Below are 21,930 nucleotides of genomic sequence, written 5' to 3'. Positions count from 1 at the left end.
GCCCAACCAGAGCGCCAGGCCCCGCCTCGGAGGCTGCTGGTAGGCCCAGCCCGAGCGAGGCGGGAAAGGCGAGGCGCCGAATGGCCGAGCGGCGGAGCAGAATCCCCTCAGCGGCAGCGGCGGCGGCGCCATGAGGCTGAGGTGACGCCGCTTTCAAACGCCAACCGCCCCTCCGCCGCCGCCGGGAAGCGCGGGGCTGGAACGGGCGCCTCACACCAGGCGCTGCCCCCGGGGAGAAGGCAACGTAAGGCCCGGGGCGGGGCGGAGGCCTGAGGGGGGGGGGCGCAGCAGGGCTTGGAGGCGGCGGCGGCGGCAGAGAAGTTGCCCCGTTCTTTAAATGGACACCCCGCCTCCCCCCACTGAGTATTTCATTCTTCTTCAATCCTCTCCCCCATATTCAAGCCTTCTCAAGTGTGTTCATGAGAATCTCTTTCCTTTTCCTTTCAGGTCGCAACTAACCGTCGCAGGGAAGTGGGCCGAGAAGAAGATGTGACTTCCCAGGAAAAATGAAACCAAGTGGTTTGAAAAGCAGCAGCAAAGGACAGTTCCCCTGTAAGTGTGGTTGGGGCCTTCCTTCCTTCCTTCCTTCCTTCCTTTCTGCTATTCAATATCCCCTTCCACACAGCTGTATCAAACCACACATTACTATTATTATGTTACCGACACAAAGTAGTAGTAAAGTTTATTACGGTCGAAGACCAGATCACAACATGGGGACCCAGTCCCGTACATTCACATCAAACCCAAGGGGTTGTACACTTTAAACTTCAACAAATTTTAAAATCGAAACTAAAAACCAATACTGGTCCAACGGGCAGCAGCCAGGATGTTAACTGGGGCTCATTACAGAGAGAGGTTCAAGGAGTTCCACTGGCTGCCGTTTATTTTCTGAGCCCAATTTAAGGTGCAGGTGCTTACCTACAAAGCCCTAAACGGTTTGGGACCATCCTACCTGCGTGACCGTATCTCCGTTTACGAACCCACGCGCTCACTTCAGTCATCCGGAGAGGCCCTGCTCGTGATCCCGCCAGCGTCGTAGCCGTGTTTGGTGGGGACGCGAGACAGGGCCTTTTCTGTGGTGGCCCCCCGACTCTGGAACACACTCCCAAAAGATCTTAGATAGGCCCCTACATTGGCAGTCTTTAGAAAGAACTTGAAAACCTGGCTGTTCCGATGTGCCTTTCCAGAATAGGAACCTCCAATAACAAGTCCCAGAACTAAGATTGCTGCACACTGCACTTAACTTACCCTATAATCCTTACATATCACCTGTCACATCAGCACTTTTAATCCTGTACCCATTACTCTGGCCCGGCCCAGTTTTATAGTGTCTTGATGTATTGTTTATTGCTTGTTGTTTAATATTTGCTTTAATTGTTTTTAATTTGCTTTAGGTGTTGTATTGTTATGTTGTGTTTTGAGGCCTTGGCCTTTGTAAGCCGCATTGAGTCCTTCGGGAGATGCTAGCAGGGTACAAATAAAGTTAATAATAATAATAATAATAGTTATTAAAACCTAACTTAACCCACAAGTTCATCCAACGCAGTCTAAAGAGAGGTAGTGGGGATGGCACCAGGGAGTGGGGGAATATCCAACTCTATAATATCAGACTATATCTGATTTCTCATCTATATTCCAGAGGAGAAGCTTAGGTCTTTTAACCCTCAATCATCGTCCGCCGAATTTTAATTGCAGCCGTGCAGAACTTAGCGATGTTGTACGTCACAGCCGAGTTTGTGTCTGAGATCAGCAGATCTACATAGAATTGTCCAGAGCATCCTGGATATTTAATTGTACATGGTAAGATGAGATGAGATCGAATGTCTCTATAAAACAGGCACTGGAGAAGCACGTACTGACACAAAAGCACAGTATGTCACAGCAAACGAGATCTGTATGCTGGATTTCGTATCACAAAATCACAAGTCTAACACTTCCCAAGCGTCTAGGACTGTGTGATTTATTTTCGAATGATGTGCACAGATCCAAGTAAGGTGGCCTTTTGCAGCTGACAGATCGTGATTTTGTCAATGTTTATTGTTTCCAAATGCTGGCTCAGATCTTTTGGCACGGCACTCAGTGTTCCGATGACCACTGGGACCACCTGTACTGAATTATGCCAAAGCCTTTGCAGTTTGATTTTGAGGTCTTGATAGAGGTTTTCCTGTTGTTTTTCCTCAATGCGACGGTCATCTGGTATGGCGACATCAATAATCCAGACTTTTTTCTTTTCCACAATCATGATGTCTGGTGCATTGTGTTCCAAAACTTTGTCAGTCTGGATTTGAAAGTCCCACAGTATTTTTGCATGTTCATTTTCCATGACCTTTGCGGGTTTATGATCCCACCAATTCTTTATTGCTGGCAGGTGGTACTTGTGACATAAGTTCTGGTGAATCATCTGGGCCACAGAGTTGTGTCTTTGTTTATAGTCTGTGTGATTTTCTTGTAACAGCTGAGGTTTCATCAGCTTTTTGGGTAATCTGGTTTTTTTTTTCCAACCCTGGCCTTAATTGCATTGCTTCTGATGGCTTGCTCCTGGGCTGCAAGAATTGGGCCTTCCGTCTCCTTCTTCAGTGTTCCATTCATGAGCCATAACCAGGTCTTCTCCTTGACAACTTTTCCTTCAATCTTCTCAAGGAACTGCCCATCCAAGGCTTTATTGTGCCAGCTGTCAGCTCTGGTTTGGAGTGCAGTTATCTTGTACTGACTCTATGTCTGCTGTGCTTTGAGAAGTTTCCGATTATTGATTTCAATTAAAGCAGGTTCTTGGTTCTGTATCAAACCACACATCATCATTATTATTATTATTATTATTATTTCCAATATTTATATTCTGCCCTTTTCACCCCGCAGGGGACTCAGGGCAGATTACAATTCACATATACATGGCAAACATTCAATGTCATTTAGCCAGACTACATATATACACAGACATAGAGGCAATTTAACATTCCAGCTTTCTGGCTTCATGAGGGTATGTTCGATTCTAGCCACTTCACCATCCACTTGTGTTCCTTTGATGGAGTTCGTCCTCATTCTTACGCACACTGCTGGAAGATATTATGGCATTGCAAATTAGTTAAATTGGCCTCCTAAATTCCTCCTTGACAGCTACAACTGTCTTTCGGGCTGCATAGGTTGACAGCAAGCTAGACTATTAATGGTCAGGAGCTTACTCTGACCCAGGCTGGCTTTGAACTCATGACCTATCGGTCAGTGGTGATTTAATGCAGCTGGCTACTAACTAGCTGTGCCACTGGATTCTATGGCAGTATGGACTCCCAGTTCTTCCCTGCTGATTGAACTGGGGCCCCTTCCACACAGCTGAATAAAATCCCACATTATCTGCTTTGAACTGGGATATCTGAATCCACACTGCCATATATCCCAGTTCAAAACAGATAGTGTGGGATTTTATTCAGCTGTGTGGAAGGGGCCCCAGTTCAAAGCAGATATTGTGGGATTTTCTGCCTTGATATTCTGGGTTGTATGGCTGCGTGGAAGGGCCCACAGCTATTAAAGACATCTGATGGGAAACTTGGGTCCCTTCCACACAGCCATATAATGCAGAATATCAAGGCAGATTTTGTTGTTGTTGTTTATTTGTTCAGTTGACTAGCCCACGCCAGAGCTCCCTGTCGGCCTTGGCCACCGCAGTTCCTTCAAGGTCAAGCCAGTCACTTTAAGGGGTTTTTTCCCCGTGTCAGGAGCGACTTGAGAAAGTCACTTTTGGTTTGAGAGAATTGGCCATCTGCAAGGACGTTGCCCATGGGACGCCTGAATGTTTTGATGTTTTATCATCCTTGTGGGAGGTTTCTCTCATGTCCCCACATGGGGAGCTAGAGCTGACAGAGGAAGCTCAATTGAGCTCTCTTCAGATTCGAGCTTCCAACCTGTCAGTCATCAGTCCTGCCGGCATAAGGGTTTAATCCACTGCGCTACCAGGGGCTCCACTTCAAGGATAACATCCACCCATCTTGCCCTTGGTTGGCTCCTCTTCCCTTTTCTTTCCATTTTCCCCAGCATCATTATCTTCTCCAAGAGTTTCCTGTCTTATCATGATGTGGCCAAAGTACTTCATCTTTGCCTCTAATACCCTTCCCTCCAGTAACAAGTCATGCATTATTTCCTGGAGTATGGACTGCTTTGATCTTGCGGTCCAAGGTACTCTCAGAATTTTCCTCCAACACCACAGTTCAAAAACTGTCTATCTTCCTTTTCTCAGCCTTCCTTGTTGTCCAGCTCTCAAATCCATAGGTTACTATGGGGAATACCATTGCTTTAACTATGCAGACCTAATTCATTTTAAATACATTTAAAATTGCATTTAAAAGCTAAATACCCCCAATTCCACCCATAACCTCCCCAACAGAAAATGTAACTCAAACTTTCCAAAAAGTTTGAGGCCCTCGACCTTTCAGAAGAGAACTGTTCGTAACAAAACCTGTTCTTCCCTGCCCGCAAATACACAACTGATGAATTTGCCTCTAATTTTCATTATTTACTCATAAATGAGGCAATGAATTGGAGCTGGAGGCATACAGGGATTTCACAAAATCCCTGTAGTTTTGTTCCAGTATCTTTGAGGATACCAAAATCTGAAAACTATGGCATGGTGAACTGTCAACCTTTACATAAAATGGCAAAATTAAGATGTTTCTGAATTAGGTTGTATGTTAGGGTGATTTAGTTTCTCTACAGAAAGTTCGCTGGGATATTTATCCAGCTGAAATGATCCTTAAGCAGTTTTCCATGATTTTTGTCACGCCTGTTGACTTTCGCTTTCCATTTCTGATATGAGGTCTTTGTTTTGCTGAGAGCCTGCTTGGAGCTTTTGATTGTTGTACTGGATCTCCTGGTGATCAAGTGTTAGGCATTCATGAGGAAACAGCAACATCAGCAATGGAGGAAAAACATGTTGCTGATGTCAGTTTTGAATTACACTGGCAGGAATATGGTCCACGATGCTTCGTGGTTTACACAATCACCATGCATACCAAGGAGAATTTGTTTGAACCATGGACTGTGAATCCCCTTGAGTCCCCTTCAGGGTAGAGAAAGGTGGTATACAAATACGGCAAATAAAATACATACATACATACATAAACAAGGAGAATGTATTTCCAGTGCTAGTTCAATTGCCTTGTTGGATGGAGTGAATCCAGATGCACTGTGAGGGGTTTTCTCTGTGTATGTTTTCATATTGTTGTGAGAACCTCCGTTCAAACTTGCATTTATTTTTTGTTTTTGTTTTTTTTGGACATCACAAAAGGAAGAATATCCTTAGATAGGTTCAGAAGTTGACCAAGTTGATAAGGGCTCTTGGTCATAACATGGATCTGACTTCTGAATCCTTCAGTGTTGATTCACCTCTAATCTCAGCCCTACAGAACAACCACTGCTCAGCTTAGTGGTGATGGTACTCAGCTTAGATAGATCTGGGGTCTTGATTTAATATAAGGGAAAGCCAGCATGATGTAGTGATCTGCATTTTAGATTGCCACTCTGGATACCAGAGTTCGAATCTTGCTTGTCCACTGAATTCCATAAGTTGCGTTTAGACATGTCACTTTCACAACCTCACAGTAACACAAAAGATACCCTCTAAATAAATTTTGCCACTGAGTGATCGGTTCACTTAAGAGTTTCCCTAAATCGGAAATCGCTTGAAGCCGTGCAGCAGCAGCAACAAGAACAACAAACTTTTCTATTATTATTATTATTATTATTAGTAGTAGTAGTAGTAGTAGTAGCAGTAGTAGCAGCAGCATGTTTATATTATGTTTATTTATACCCTAATTTTTCTCTCCACAAGGAGAATCAAAGCAACTTACAGTAAAAGCATTTCAGTATGACTTAAAATCTACAAATATACAAACATTAAAACAGAATTAAACTTCAATAGTATTTTTAAAATCACAGTTAAAATCCATAGAAACATATTCAAAGCTAGAAACAGCACCCCCTGACTTGATTGTTAAAACCTTCTTCAAAAGTCAGCCTGAATAAAAAGGTTGTAACCTGCTGTGAGAAGGATAAAAAGGAGGAGGTCATTCTGGTTTCTGTAGGCAGGGAGTTCCAGAGTTGAAAAGCAACCACAGAGAGAGAAGGCCCACTCTCTCGTTCTCACCAACTGAGCTTGCAATGGAGGTGGGACCAAGAGAAAGGCCTCTACTGAAAACAATACAATTTACTTCTCAACAAGCATATATTAGGTTCTGCTGATTTTAAGGTGTTATATCCTATACAGATGAGACCTTTATTTATTATCTTCCAATGCTGATGTATGTGACATAGATACTGACAACCACATATGCTTTTCCAGAAATATGGTTTTGCATGTTTTTTCCCATATAACATAAGATTCACTTGGGTGATTATATTTTATTTTCTTTTGGTGACAGGTGATATGCAAGGAAGAACAGAAAGAAGTAGGCCTCCCCTGAAAACTGTAAAGAAAGAATCCACAAAGTCAGACAAATTGAAATACAAACCACTTACTGGGAAAGTGTTCTATCTTGACATTCCATCTACTGCCGTCTCTGAAAAATTAGCAAAAGATCTTAAAGAGTTGGGAGGGGTAAGTCAGCAATTATTTGGCCATGATTTTGCAAAGTCCGCAAAAACAGGACATCAGAATTAGAAAGTGCTGCTATTTGTGTGAGGAGCTTCCCAAACAAGCTTACTCATGTATAAGGCTTCCTGGTAGTCCTTAGGACGACAGCCCTAATGATTAATAAAATGCTGATGAATGGGAGTAATTCACATGTACTTGATTATAGACATAATCAAATTGCTGCGGTTGAGATGAGAGTAGGCTATTGTGATCTGGCTATCCTATCTTTGTTATATCATTTTGTTATGCTGTTTTACATAAAACTGAGGCTATATGAATTCAGTTCTTGAGAAGAAATTCCCTTGGTGACCATGTGGGAAGGGGACATTATAAACCATTTGATTCTAACATTACTGCATATTGTATCAAATTCAGTGATTGCCCCTTGTAATGAGGTAATACCTTTCTTCCTCATTTCTAGAGAGTTGAAGGATTTCTGAGTAAAGATATTACCTATCTAATCTCTAATAAAAAGGAAGCAAAATTTGCTCAGACTCTTGGAGCAATATCTCCAGTTCCAAGCCCAGACTCTGTATACAATGGTGGAAACAGTTCACCACATCCAAGCAGCAGAAGAGATAGACATGATGGAAGTTCATGTAAGCCAGCAGATGCAGTAAGTTTTTTCCTGTTTTTTCCTCCTCTCCCTGACTGTTGCGGTGGGTTTTTTTTATCTGCAAATCAAATACTGTAGACCCCTTTATAACATTGTTTCTAGTCTTTTAATGAAATGTAATGCTAACATTGTGACAATGCAAGAAAAGAATGGATTGATGAAAGTCTCTAGGTCAGTGTTTCTCAATTTTCCTAATGCCGCGACCCCTTAATACAGGTCCTCATGTTGTGGTGACCTCCAACCATAACAATGTTGTTGCTACTTCATAACTGTAATTTTGCTACTGTTATGAATCGTAATGTAAATATCAGATATGCAGGATGTATTTTCATTCACCCAATACACCCAAATTTGAATACTGGTGGGGTTGGGGTGGGATTGAGTTTGTCGTTTGGGAGTTGTAGTTGCCGAGATTTATAGTTCACCTACAATCAAAGAGCATTTTGAACTCCACCAACGATGGAACTGAACCAAACTTGCCACACAGAACTTCCATGGCCAACAGAAAATACTGGGTTTTCATTGACCTTGAGTTTTGGAGTTGTAGTTCACCTACATCCAGAGAGAGCTGTGGAGGCAAACGATGGATCTGGACCAAACCTGGCACAAATACTCAATATGCCCAAATGTGAACACTGGTGGGTTTGGGGAAAATAGACCTTGACATTTGAGAGTTGTAGTTTCTGGGACTTATAGTTCACCTACAATCAAATAGCATTCTGAGCCCCACCAATTATAGAATTGGGCCAAACTTCTCAAACTGAACCCCCATGACCAACAGAAAATACTGTGTTTTCTGAACGTCTTTGGCGACCCCTCTGACAACCCTCGTGAGCCCCCCAGGGGTTCTGACCCCACATTGAGAAACACTGCTCTAGGGTATGATTCCATTATCCTGTCTTTGTCTACATTAACTTGGAATATAGTTCTTTAACAGCACAGCTATGGAGACCGCTTGTTCTTTCAAGTGTATTTTAAAAAATATATATTTATGAAATATGTTGAGCATTTCTGCACTGGCAATATTTTATATAAAATTTACATAATGAGGTATAGATATAGAAGTAAAAGAGCAATAATGAAGATGGATATAAAATATCACCAGCAAGGGCATAGGGCTAAATCCAATTTTAGTTTGGTCAATAATAGATGTATTGTAACAACTAGGATTACTTAAGTCATCACTACTGCAAATCCTCCCAATTTTAATGGTCTCTAATTGGATTAAAACTATGTCTAGTCCATAATTTTATTTTCATTTCATAGATCTAGATTTCATTTTCTATAGAAACAATTTTCTTAGTGTATTTTAGAAATATTATAAAAATCGATGAGGCAGCGATCATATTTAACCAGATGTAAGACTTAGGGCCCTTCCACACAGCCATATAACCCAGAATATCAAGGTTATATCTGCTTTGAACTGGGTTATCTGAGTCCTCACTGCCATATATTCCAGTTCAAAGCAGATAATGTTGGTTTTTATTCAGCTCTGTGGAAGAGGCCTCAGTGATTTGTCTCACATAAGTAGTGGTGGATTTCCTGGACTACTGTATTTGACTTTTGAGATCCCTGCCCATCAAAATCATTTCTGTCCTGACATGCTGAAAATAATGAAGTATACCAGTGGGGCACATTGAATGCTAAAGGATATCTGCATTTTTCATACACACATTCTGTTACAAATTCTTCCTTTAAAATACTTAATTTCATTATTAAGGAGTAGTAGAGAAGACGTCCAAATACCCTCTGCATTTCTTTTCAAAAATAGGTGCGAATGAGTAGAGGAAAATCCTTAGTTGAAAGAGCAATCAAGGAACAGGTATGTGCCATATAACAGCATGAGTCAACTTTCTAAACTGTCAATGACCATCAAAGCTTTGTCATTTGCCACTGGAATTATATGTGAACCTGCGGAAGTGCAGACTTTAAAGGCTTTGACTTTAAAGGCTTTACCAGGTCATAGTTCTAAACCATCAAACCAAACTCTTTCAGGTTTTTATGCTTACCTTCAGTATTTATATGTCATCCTAGCTAAGGTCCCAATGTCTTATTTCAAGATTTTTTAAAAAAACAGTACCTACAATACAACTGAGCATTATTATTATTATTATTATTATTATTTTGCAATCTTATGACCACAGGTGTTTATTTGTATCATACTTTGTCTTTCTATTCTTTTGGGGCTCTGAGGGTGCACCTACACAGTAGAATTAATGCAGGTTGGCACTAATTTCACTGCAAGGGCTCAGTGCTGGGATTTGGTGCTTTCTAAATTCTCCCAGGATTCCACAGTATTGAGCCATGGCAGTTAAAATGGTATCAAATTGCACTAATTGTACAGTGTAGATGCATTCTGAGATGTTTTCCGAAAATATAGAATGGCTAGTTGGTTTAAGAGCATCCTAAATACATATCTATAGCATAAATACATGTCTATTAAGAAATTTCATTGATTTTTTGGGAGACTATTGGCTGGCAGGTATATAGGATTGGAGCCTAAGAGACATTTTCCAAGTGAAAGCTATGAAATAGATTTGTAAGTGGTTTAGCTTTCATATAATAGACAACTTTCCATTACCAGATATAATTCAGACAAAATATAACATGCCATCAGTGGGTTGTGGTAATTTCCTTGGTTTCTCTCAGTAATTTGCTCCTTCTAACTATTATTTTGTTATTTTTGATGACCATAACAATTGTAACAGAGGTTGTGCTTCTGCTAGGATACAGTGAGGCAGTTGCTTGAAAAGCTAAAAGATATGTTTCCCTTGAAAATGAAAGACTAGACAGTAAGAGGATGGAATCTTGAAAGAAGAGCATGGTTAGTGTCTGTTCTAACAAGGAACAACTTCTCAACGAATGATAATCTGAATTTAAACTTAATTTTGCTTGAAATTTTGTTTCATTGAGTAGTCTGTGAGTGTATATAACCCTTCATATCATGCTGCTTGCATTCACATCCAAATATTTTAACTGATAAAAGTATTAAATATTTGTCCTCCAGGAATTAATTCCTTCAGGTAGCATACTGTCTAATGCCTTGAGCTGGGGAGTGAAAATACTTCATGTGGATGGCAAGTATTTTTAAACTACAGCTGATTTTTATTGCATCACTGAGATACTTTTCAGTTCTTTTTCAGCAAGTTGTTCTTTATCTTATTCTTTTAAAAATAGATATCAAGAATTATATTGATCAAAAGAAGAAAGATCTCTCTCTGATCAAGAAATCAAGCGCGGAAATCAAAGATGTTGTAAGTACATGTTTATTTCTTGTTTATTTATGTTCCTGTTTAAGAACAAAATATGAGAAAGCGGTGACTCTTTTTTGAATTTCATATTAATAATTTCTGAAATACTTATGTGTGCTGATGTAGGATGTTTAGAAAACAAACATTATGTGATCTTATGTTCTACAAGAGTTTAGTAGAATTATTGTCTTAAATAATATGACAACTTCCATTGTTCTCTGAGCTATTATTCTAGTTGGTGAACTGCCAGAGGCTGAATATATAATTGTTTGTAACTCAGATGTTTGTAACTCAGGGACTGCCTGAAAGTCCAAAAAATCCTGTATATACTTGAGTATGAGCCTAGTTTTTCAGCCTCTATTTTAGGATAAAAAAGCCCCCCTCGGCTTATACTCGAGACAAAGTTATTTATCATTTTACTCTGTTATTAGTTTTATTTTATTACATTTATTATTTTATTGTATTTGTAGTTATTATTATTATTATTATTTCATTTACATTATTTTACTCTGTTATTATTTTATTACATTTATTATTTTTCTCTTGTTATTACATTTTTTATTTTGTTATTATTTTATTACATTTATCATCTTACTCCATTGTATTATTACATTTATTATTTTACTCTCTTTATTATTATTATTGGAATGATATGTACCATAAGTACATTTATATTGAAGAAGGCTAGAATAATGGTTTAATCAGTGTTGGACAGTCTTATCTTAAATTACAGTTTTATGTATATATTCAAAAACGTTTAACCTACCGATGCCTCAATTAATGTAATTTTATTGGTTTCTATTTTTATTTTTTAAATTTACCAGTAGCTGCTGCATTTTCCACCCTCGGCTTATACTTGAGTTAATAAGTTTTCCCAGTTTTTGTGGTAAAATTGGGTGTCTCAACTTATATTTGGGTCGGCTTATACTCGAGTAAATATGGTATGCTATGTTAAGATGTGATGAACCGTTATTGTGTGTTTATCTTACATTACTTAATTTTTTTAAAAAAAAAACTGGGTGGTTTTTTTTTTAGTTTAAAATGGAAGTTGTTAGTGTGGTACATATAGCACACTGAAGTAGAGATTTCTGTGGCTTTGTGTACAAAGGTGGCCTGAAAAATCTTCCCTTGCATCCTTGGAAAGCTGCTAATAGGTAGAATGCATTATTCTGAAATGTATTTTTTTTCTTAAATAGGAAAAAGAGAGAAGCGAACAAAGAACAAAAAGTAAGTATTTAAGACAAGGATGAGAATGCTGCATGTGTTTCTAAATATGTAAGATAAAAATTATAGGTGAGATTATTGATATGTATTTTTTCTTTACTGTGTAATGTAGAAATTGTTTATCTTTCAAACAGGAATGTTTGTATAATTAATTATTATGAAAAAATTAATACATATTCCGTTGAACAGGTAAATTGAAAAATCCTTTTCTGAAGGTAGAAGATAGAAGATGGTAAGTATTGGTTTCAGATTTATTCCAGTTTATGTCAAAGCATATCTTTCCCCTTGAATTTGCTGATAGCATTTGCTGCGAGTATTATATAACACATCTGCTGGCAAATTCTGCCTTCTCTGGGTTGGATCCAGATTTGATCATATCTATAAGAAATTCACTGAAATCCTGGCTAACTTTAGTTTTAAATGTGAAAAAATGTACTTCCAGTCATTTATTAGAAGCTTTCAATAAATATTTCAATATTCATTATAATCTTTATAGTGAAACAGAGCAGAAATTGTAGAAGTGGTAAGGGAAATGATAATAAGTCATGAGATAGATAATAAGTCATGAGAAAGTAACATTAGATATGTTTCTGGAATAACTTTTGTTTCATATGTGGATGACAACTGGTCCCAGATATTTTACAGGACATATATTGAAGGAAAATACTTCAAAATTCAGTTATGCATTTTCCTGGTGTAGTTTTTTTTTAAAAGAAAAGCACTGTGTCTTATCTGCTCAATGTTTTCTGTTAGACAGTGAAAAATCGAGACATGTACCTCTTCAAAGAAACTCGTTCATTGATCTCAGGAAGGGCTATATATAGCCAGTTCTTTGAGGAGTCTGTAACTTTTGTCTTTTACTTTTTGTCTCTTCTTCTTCTGAGTCTGTTTCAAACTTTGCACTACACTAGGGAAGTACCAATTCAAGTAACAAGTTGACTTTGAAGATTTTTTTTATCGTTTCAGAAGCAAATTGAGGATACAGTTGTAATGTATTTAAAAACACAAAACAATGTAAAAAAAACTTGACATTATACTAAATGTCCTTTGACCAGTAGCTGGCCACTTGGCATGCCTCTGGTGTTGCTATAAGAAGGCCCTCTATTGTGCATGTGGCAGGGATCAGACTGCATTGTAGTAGGTGGTCTCTTCTCCACACTCGCATGTTGTGGACTCCACTTTGTAACCCCATTTCTTAAGGTTGGTTCTGCGTCTTGTGGTGCCAGAGCGCCTTCCAAGTAGCCTAGTCTTCTGTGTGCCCAGAAGGGAGTCTCTCATTCAGTATTGGTCACTGATTGAGGTTCCGGGTTTTAGCCTGCGACTTTTGGAGTCTTGTTTGCTGAGGTGTTCCTTTGAGTGTTTCTGTAGATCTTAGGAAGCTGTTTCTTGATTTAAGACATTCGTGTGCTGACTGATATCCAAACAGGATGGGCCAGAGATGTCACTGCCTTGGTCCTTTCATTATTGGCTGCTAATTCCCGATAGATGTCAGGTGATGCAATACTGGCTAAACAGTATAATTTATCTAGCGGTGTAGGACACAGACATCCTGTGATAATGTGGCATGTCTCAATAAGAGCCACATCCAGTGTTTTAGTGTGGTGAGCTATGTTCCACACTGGGCATGCATATTCAGCAGCAGAGTAGCAAAGTGCAAGGGCAGTTGTCTTCACTGTGTCTGGTTATGATCCCCAGGTTGTGCAGTATGCAACTAAACTTTGAAGATATTAATGATGAATGATTTAAGACTTAAAGTATGGCATTGGACAGAATGCCATACCCCAGTGTGGTATTTTTTTTTCAAACAGGGAAGGAGGGTCAGATGGAAATGAACCTCAATAATTGATTTACATACTATAATTCTAGTTCAAAGTTTCAATTTGCCAACACCACTGAAACAACAGCAAACATGTCCAACATACAGGAGAATGGTGTACAGGTAGTCTGTTCTGTGTTCCCAAGCCCTTCTGAATGTCTGGATAGATTTATATATGTTGAGAATCTTTTAAAGAAAAATATAGTGTTCCCATAGGAAAAATCCTGATAGTGTTATCTTGCTACAGCCATGTTTTCGTGCAGTGAAGAGTTTTGTAAAATATATTCATAATTTATTTAAAGTTTTTATATGCTGTGTTACAATGAGGTGTCTTTTTCCCCCCACATATAGTCACTACAGACCATTTTACTTGCAACTGTCCAGTTTTCCTGTTGTCAACTATTCTAATCCAAGACCTTGCAGTCCATTTGATGTAGAAAAGAAGAATGCTAATGGCCAAAAGGAAATTCAGAATAAACAAAGGTAATGGGAAATGGATGTCTGGAGGGGAAAATGAGAAAATCTGGTAAGAGGTTAGAGGGGATGAAAGGCATGGATTTTTCCAACAAAATTTTAAGTCCACTATGAGACTTTGTGTTTTATTTAATAGGATTATTTCTGAGCAGTTCAATGGGAGACGACTAGTAACATATGTAGGGATGTCTTAGTCTGCCAGAGTGTTTACTTTGACACTGGGGGACAAAGTCATATGCATTATTTAATCATACTGTATAAAAAAGATTTCACTCACTTACTTTTTCATATGCACATGCTGCATGCACATGTCTCACAGAATTGAGGTTTTAAGCTGTATCAAATGAAAATAATGAAAATAGTAAAAGGCAGCTAATACGGGGTTCACATCTGGATGCATCAGAATTGTGCATGGAGCTAAATGAAATTATCTGGAGTTTTTCTCCAGTGAGTTTCTCCCCTCATCTAAATTTCAAAAAAGCAAATGTGTTTGTCAGACAGCTGCTGCCTCCAAGAAATGTAATTTAGTTGGCTAAAGTAATTGCTTTGTTAGATTATTTGTGGGTGTAGTTAAGGCATTGTAAGTATTCTAGGGAAGGCCTCACTATAATTAATATAGTATGATTTGGCCTACTTCCGGTTTAATGCCATTCAGCACATTACTTTATCTGCCCATCATATGATGAGTTTTTGCTTAGCTCATTTTGGCTCAGTATATAGTCATCATCCATCTTAACTTCTTGGAGCTCAGTAAATGCATAATTCAGCTTTAAAGAGATAGGAAATCTTTAAATACGGAGACCGAGCAACATATAATCAGGCTCTTTAGTTGCTGACATACATGCATAATAGAGAACAATATGCAAGCTGAAGCTTATACTGACAACAGGCAGATGGTGCTAGAGACTGGTTTTTTATGTTTATAGGGTTTTCTCTATTTAAAGCGACTGTTGCTAATCTTTTATTAGGTATAGTTTGCTGTTCTTTTTTCTGTACTATTCTACTAGTACGCAGTTCTACATTTATATCACTGTATTTGGTATATTGCACAGCACACAAAATATGCCTTCTCTGTCTGTCAATATTTAATGTGGACAGAAGTTTGTGGCATAAGGTTATCAGTGCTGACCACTTTTAAATACTGGTGGTTCCTGAGTTACAAACATCTGACTTGCATATGACTCCTAGTTACAAACAGGGTTGAGACAATAGGAAATGAGAGGAAATCTTCCTCTAGAAAGGAAAATTCCCTCCTGTAAGAGTTTTCATGGGTGAAATGTGTCTTCACTGAAGCGTTATCACCAATCCTTGCTTCCATGATAACCCAAACCTTTCAAAATCCAATTGTCACAGGGACAGAAAGTGAGGTGAAATCTTCTAAATCAGTGTTTTTCAACCTTCCTAATGCCATGGCCCCTTAACACAATTCCTCATTTTGTGGTGACCCCCAACCATAAAATTATTTTCATTGCTATATCATAACTGTAATTTTGCTGCTGTCATGAATTATAATGTAAATATCCTATATGCATTATGTATTTTCATTCACTGGACCAAATTTGACACAAATACCTGATACACCCAAATTTGAATACTGGTAGGTTGGGGGTGGGGTGTTGATTTTGTCATTTGGAAGTTGTAGTTGCTGACCAACAGAAAAATACTGTGATTTCTGATGGTCTTTGGCGACCCCTCTGACACCCCCCTGGTGACCCCCCCCAGGAGTCCTGACCCCCAGGTTGAGAAATACTGTTCTAAATGGAGGCACAGAGAGAGAGAAAAACATTAGATTGGTGTTAAACCTTCCTTATTCTATCCAAGCCTTAAAAAATTGGCTGGAGTTACATTTTAAAAATGTATCTGTTCCAACTTACAGAATCTATCTTGTTTGTAACTTGGGAACTGCCTGTTTGTACTATTAGATAGAGATTGAATTACTGGTGAGGGAATTCAAATGGGGATTTAACTGCTGAAATCCATTGTTTCCACATATTGCAAATTTGTGTCAAAATTTGTAAAAAAAATACTTACTTTTCTTTGTTCTGGTTAAATACATACCTGTTTTGAAAATGCTTAAAATACTGTATTGCAGAGCAACTTAAATGTACTTTTAGATAGTAGGAAAAAGGTGATTAGAACTTCTTGCTGACAACCTGACTTGAATATAAAACATCTCTCTCCCTCCCTCTCTCTCTCTCTGTAAATAGAAACCCAGAAAATAAAGAGAAAGAGAAGGCCCCGCTTCAAGTTCCCCCAAAGCATAAGAAGAAAAAAGGATACTGTGAATGCTGCCTGAAGAAGTATGATGATCTTCAAGCTGTATGTATATCTTACCTAAATAATGGGTGCACTTAAGTTAGGAAGGTATATAGAGTGGTTAATCGGCACTCATGGGAATTTTTGGATACCGGATAAATGCAGTTTCTCGTTGCTTGAGAGTTGCTGTTAAAAATAGGCCTAACATACTCCATACTATATCATACCATTAACTTTGCACTGATTTGATATTAATAGTGAAATAAAGTTATTAAAAGCAAATTAAGATAAACACAGGGTTAACTTAAAGTAACACTGGTCTATAGCTTTTAATCTAAACTATGATATGATATTATGTATTTATTTATTTATTCTGCCGGTCAATTAAGAGTTTTGGTTGCTTAAGTTCCATTTAACTGAGAGTTTACTGTATACGCTAATGATTTTCGGATTTTGAGTACATAGATTTTTTTTTTTACACTCCTCTTTAGTTTTGAAGCCTCCTTCATTTTGCATAATTATAGTACTTGAATACCACTTTAACTTTAATGATTCTATCCTGTGGAATCCTGGAATGTACAACTTCAAATTCCCTAGCAGAGACCTCATGAAACTACAAGTCCCAGAATTCCATATGATGCAGCCATAGCAGTTAAAAGTGGAATACATAGAAGGCCATAATTGTACATTGTGAAAGAGATTTGGGGAAGACTCAAGACTGTTTACCAATAGGGCCTTCCCAGTTAGGAAACATGCACATTTAGGAATATAAAGCAACAATTACAAAAATATATCCACAGTTGGCCCTGTTCTCTCAGGTGATTTTTCTCACTTATGTGGGTCCTGTGTCCCTATTCCCAGTGAATGTCCTATTGAATGTAACATCAACATGTAATGTTACAGTTTGGAATCTATTTATCACCATTTCAAAAAGTATGAAAGTATGTATGAAACGTGAACTATATACATTTGTATTGTCCAACGGAATCATTGCATCCCTTTTATTTGCATATGACTGCTTCATACATGAATAAATACTGTTTACCCACCATCTTTTTTCCCCTTTTCTAATTTTAGCATGTTGAAAGTGAGCAACATCAGAATTTTGCACAAAGTTTGCATTATCAGGTTGTAGATGACATCATTTCCAAGGTTCCCTGTGAATTTTTAGAATTACGGGAGAACACACCAAAAATTAAAAGGTAAAGATATTCTTAAATTTGTTAAACCATTGAAGCTTAAATTACCATTTGATTTTTATAATACTTGCAGTAGGAATGGTTGTAATTCTCAATTTTTAATCCTGGTTTACTAGAGTGAACACTTCACTATGATTTCAGATTTGGTTTGTCTAACATTCAGTCAAGTCAATTTTCAAAGCAGTGACTATGTTAGTTTCTTATAGCATAAAAAGGAAAAAGAGGGAGGAAAGCAAGAGAAAAGAAAGAACAACAACAGAAGACATGAACTGCCATGTATGTGTGCATGTGTTTTTCTGCACAAACAGTTTGTATTAAACATAGTGCACAGTTTTTTTCAAGGAGTCCAATTGCAGACCTTAATTAAACCACTAACTGCTAGTACATGCAGTAGGCCCTAGAGTTGAGCCCGAATCACTGTTAATGAAAAGATTTGTAGTTTTCGGATTGCCATTTCTGTGTAATTTCTGAAAACAGAAAGGGGAAGAGAGAGGAAAAAACCAGTGAAATAAATTCAAAGAGACTATATTTTCAGAAAGAGTTAAGCCCACAAAATACCTGAGGCAGGGGGATCTGTAGCATCTTTTTCTCTCCCCGGCAGAAGAAGCCTCCTCCATTTTTTCTTCGAAATTTCCCTCCTCCAGAGAGGGCCCTTAGAACTTGCTTTCCCAGTGGCACTAGCATAGGGTGGCCATTGAAACTTTCTCTCGGAGCATGATGGGAGTTGAAGTTTTTCTCTCTCAGCCAATAAAAATCCCGTGTGGTGTCCATGCTCTGATGGGCTGAGAATGGACACAACCGGTGACTACAATTCCCAGAACTCTCTCTTGTTGTTTGTCTTATTTTAAAAAATGTTATGTTTAAAACTTAAAATAATTCCAAAGAATAAGTAGATTAGTGAATTGTTTTGAAGCCTGGCAGGCCTGCAGTTGTAAATAGGGTCTACAACTGAGGTAGGTTTCATGCAGATAGGCCTTAAAATGGCTGAGGATTGAGCCTTTAAAGTTTCCCATTATAGCCAATGGACCAAATCTCTGCCGAATGAAATGGAAAATACCCCTCCCTTTTTGGGTAAGTTTCTGATAAATGAAATGAGGGCATAAATGGTATGCCTTTTGGCCTGAATGGCATGACTAGTGGGTCCTTGGTATCTGCTGAAGTTTGATTCTAGGACCTCCATCCTTGGATATTGAAATCGGTGGATACTCAAATCCTATCATATACAATGGTATAGTAAAATGTTGTCACTTATATAAAATGGCGAAGTCTGAATGTGCTATTTGGGAGAAAATGGAGGTAGGGATATTTTCAAGCAATGAATTATTGAATCTGCAGGTGCTTGGTTTGGGTATGGAACACTGGCTAGTGATTTGGTAAACTTATGCATTTTTTCATTTTTCTTCAAGAGTTTTAATTTGTATAATTTCCTTAATTTTAGGCGAAAATGTAGCATTGGACAATTTGCTCCTCTTATTGGGACAAAAACAGAGGAACTGAAAGAAAGGCTGAGGAGGCAAGATATGCCGCTGAGGTGGTATTCAAGGAAAAACATGACAGTGCAGACAGTGAAAGAAAGTTCTCCATGCCCAGAGACCCGGCCTAATTCTGCACACAAGAATTCTACCTCTGAACCTTTACATTCTGTTTATTCCTACCACACCATCTGTTCTTCAGAAGCATCGCGGAAAGTGAGTGGCAACACCGAGAGTGGCAAAATGTCAAAAGCTTCCAACTTAACAGAGATGGCTTTATCCACAAACCTGTTTCAGATGCCTCCCCAGAAAGAAATTAAAGTGTGTACGAAAAACCTGTCTGAAATATATGAGCATTATGAGTCTGTTTCAAGGCCGAATTTGCAGGGGTTTTCACCAAATCTAAACTTGCTCCAAACTCAGATCCAGGGCTCAGAACTCCACGAAAAGAACCATACCTCAAAGCCAAAAAGAAAGTTGAACAATGCCGCTCTTCTGCCAGCGAAATGTTTGAAGAAAGTGGATGCTCATTCAAGGGTTGATAAAGATGTTGCTGACCTTCGCAGAGAGAACAGTTTTCCTAGAGAACTTTCAGTCTTCTTAGAGACAGAGAAACCACCACACAGTCCACTTGCAAACAAAGCGCCCAATGACTTGAGAGATACTAGTACACAAAGTTCACCTTCAATAAAACTCAGCAGGAAAGTCATACACTCTGTCGGGAGGAATAAAAAAGAAATTTCAAGACAAAATATGGAGGTATGCTCACAGCCGACCAATAAACCACCTGCTCCAGGGGAAATAAGAACTGCACAAGGCTCATCAACAAATGCACTATTACAGTTATTTCAGACCAGTGATGCAAACTCTGATTTTGCGGGGTTTTCAAGTATACAGGAAAACAAAGAGTCAAGTTTAATGAAAGAAACTTGGGAAGACCAGCATACAGATCTTCTGTGGTCTTTGTTTTCTACTTCTGCCTCCTCATCACCATTTATTGGATTCTAACCCTGCTTTATTTCAAACAACGAGTTTTGAATAAAGGTGCTACCTGAAAGATATTATTTGTGAACATTTTTGTTTTCATAATAAACTATACAGGCATTATTATTTTTTAATTAAAACATTATGTTCATATTATTCCAAGTGTGTGTATATATGTAAAAAAAAGGCTAGGGGAATAAAGTAACACATCTAAATAAATAATTAATGTAATTCATTTTAAGGAAATGAGATTTTTATATCTTTACTCACAATGCAATCCTATGCATGTTTATATAGAAAATCCTAATTTGATTAATAGAGATTTGCAGCAAAATAAGGAAGTTTATTTAAATGGTAAAAATACAGGTGAAGCATCTGATGATGAAGCTAATGTTTACAAAACTTTTTAATGCCCCCAGCTTCCACTTTCCTCTCTATCTGGAAGATTTTTAGAGGCAGTGGAATTGAGAGGATGGCAAAGGAGGGCCATTTGCCATTAAAAGTACTAGGAAAGAAGAGCGTTTGCCATTAAAAGTACTAGGAAAGACTAATCCTATTGTAGCTAGATGTATCTGATTTTAACAGGATGAAGAGCAGCTTGCCTCCACAGTATTTTGCTCAACATGTGTCTTAGGCTATGAGTAGCTGGTATTTTTCTATTAACATGTGTTAATAGCAAAATACCAGCTACTCATAGCATAAGACAAAATAGAGGTACTCCTGGTCAGTCGCAAGGCTGAACAGGGTATACAGTTACAGCCTGTGCTGGATGGAGTTACACCCCCCCTGAAGGCACAGGTTTACAGCTTGGAAGTTCTGGACTCATTGCTGAACCTAGAACCCCAGATTTCAGCGGTGACCACAATTAAAACTTGTGCGTCAGTTGCGCCTGTACCTTGGGAAGTCAGACTTTGCAATGGTGGTCCATTCTCTGGTTACATCTTGTATAGACTACTGAAACGCACTCTACGTGGGGTTGTCTCTGAAAACTGTTCAGAAGCTTCAAGTAGTTCAACGGGAGGCAGCCAGATTATTAACTGGAGCAGCGTTTAGAAAACTTACAACTCCCCTGTTACATCCGCTCCACTGGCTGCCAGTTTGCTTCCGAGCACAATCCAAAGTGCTGGCCTTCACCTATAAATCCCTAAATAGTTCTGGTCCAGCTTACCTTTCTGAACATATCTCCCTTTATGATCTGATGCTGTTGTTAAGATCTGGGGAGACCCTACTCTTGATGGGGATGAGAGATGGCCTTCTTGCTGGTGGCCCTGCGGCTGTGGAACTCTCTCCCAAGTGACATCCTCTTAAGTTTCAGGAAAAAATTTAAAACCTGGCTATGATGGAATCTGTATAAGAACGACAAAGCATTCGGTTTAATGTTTACAAAGCTCAGATGGTGTTAGACCTTTGATATGTTTTAATCATTTTAAAGAATTTTATAATTATTTGTATATTTTTAATTTTAATATTTTTAATATTGTTTTTTTATTGTTATTGTTGGAATCAGGCATTGAATTCTTTCCATAGTTTGTAAGCTGTCCTGAGGGTGTGGGAGGGGCAGGATATAAATACAACAAATAAAATAATAATAAAGCATAATAAGGATAGATCTATCGATTTGGCCACCAAAATGTACACAATGAGAACAGTGGAAGCTGGAGAAAGATAAATAAATTTTTGGAAGAAGCTTTAGTGTGATCTCTAAAATGCTCAAAATGTTTGTTTATGCAAGGCTTATTTGACTAGGTTGTTTCATTTCACATGCGCCTACTGTTAATTTTGGATAATTGTTTCTTGAAGCATGCTAAAATTGTTCCTTTTAACTGTGGTATACCTGTGTCAAGGAAGTATTCTATGTAAGATTTATAGGAGAGTTTCAAATGTATATGAAGTGTCTATGTTCATAAATAATTGAATACTGAATGGTGCATGGGGGAGCGGTCCCCATGTCGGGTTCAGGAATTGAATCAGTAGTGAATTGAAGACACCAGTAATCTTCATAACACAACAAAGGGGAAC

The 21,930-nt window shown here is 38.3% G+C and overlaps 1 protein-coding gene across 2 annotated transcripts; it reads left to right on the top strand.

Annotated features, from left to right (window-relative positions):
• The first annotated feature begins 79 nt into the window (after positions 1–79).
• Positions 80–19,986, top strand: DBF4 (DBF4-CDC7 kinase regulatory subunit). Of its 2 annotated transcripts, none has more exons than XM_060782316.2 (13): positions 80–244; positions 448–552; positions 6,408–6,583; positions 7,041–7,235; positions 9,007–9,057; positions 10,243–10,312; positions 10,413–10,489; positions 11,683–11,713; positions 11,900–11,942; positions 13,878–14,009; positions 16,208–16,319; positions 17,334–17,458; positions 18,894–19,986. In XM_060782316.2, exons 2-13 carry the CDS (start codon positions 507–509, stop codon positions 19,933–19,935), a joined length of 2,100 nt encoding a protein of 699 aa, XP_060638299.2. In that variant the 5' UTR covers positions 80–244; positions 448–506; the 3' UTR covers positions 19,936–19,986. The 2 variants fall into 2 exon arrangements, with proteins under 2 accessions (XP_060638299.2, XP_060638300.2); XM_060782317.2 differs by having other exon boundaries at positions 95–141.
• The last annotated feature ends 1,944 nt before the right edge of the window (positions 19,987–21,930 follow it).

This window comes from Anolis sagrei, chromosome 6 (genome assembly GCF_037176765.1).
Source record: "Anolis sagrei isolate rAnoSag1 chromosome 6, rAnoSag1.mat, whole genome shotgun sequence".
NCBI lineage: Eukaryota > Metazoa > Chordata > Lepidosauria > Squamata > Dactyloidae > Anolis > Anolis sagrei.
This window is presented reverse-complemented; position numbering and strand designations above follow the sequence as displayed.

Bases quoted from the DNA above. Each gene is read 5' to 3' on its own strand.
- DBF4 (XM_060782316.2), top strand. From the start codon at position 507: ATGAAACCAAGTGGTTTGAAAAGCAGCAGCAAAGGACAGTTCCCCT. The intron at 553-6,407 runs GTAAGTGTGGTT...TTTTGGTGACAG, and splicing joins CAGCAAAGGACAGTTCCCCT to GTGATATGCAAGGAAGAACA. The intron at 14,010-16,207 runs GTAATGGGAAAT...CTCTGTAAATAG, and splicing joins GAAATTCAGAATAAACAAAG to AAACCCAGAAAATAAAGAGA.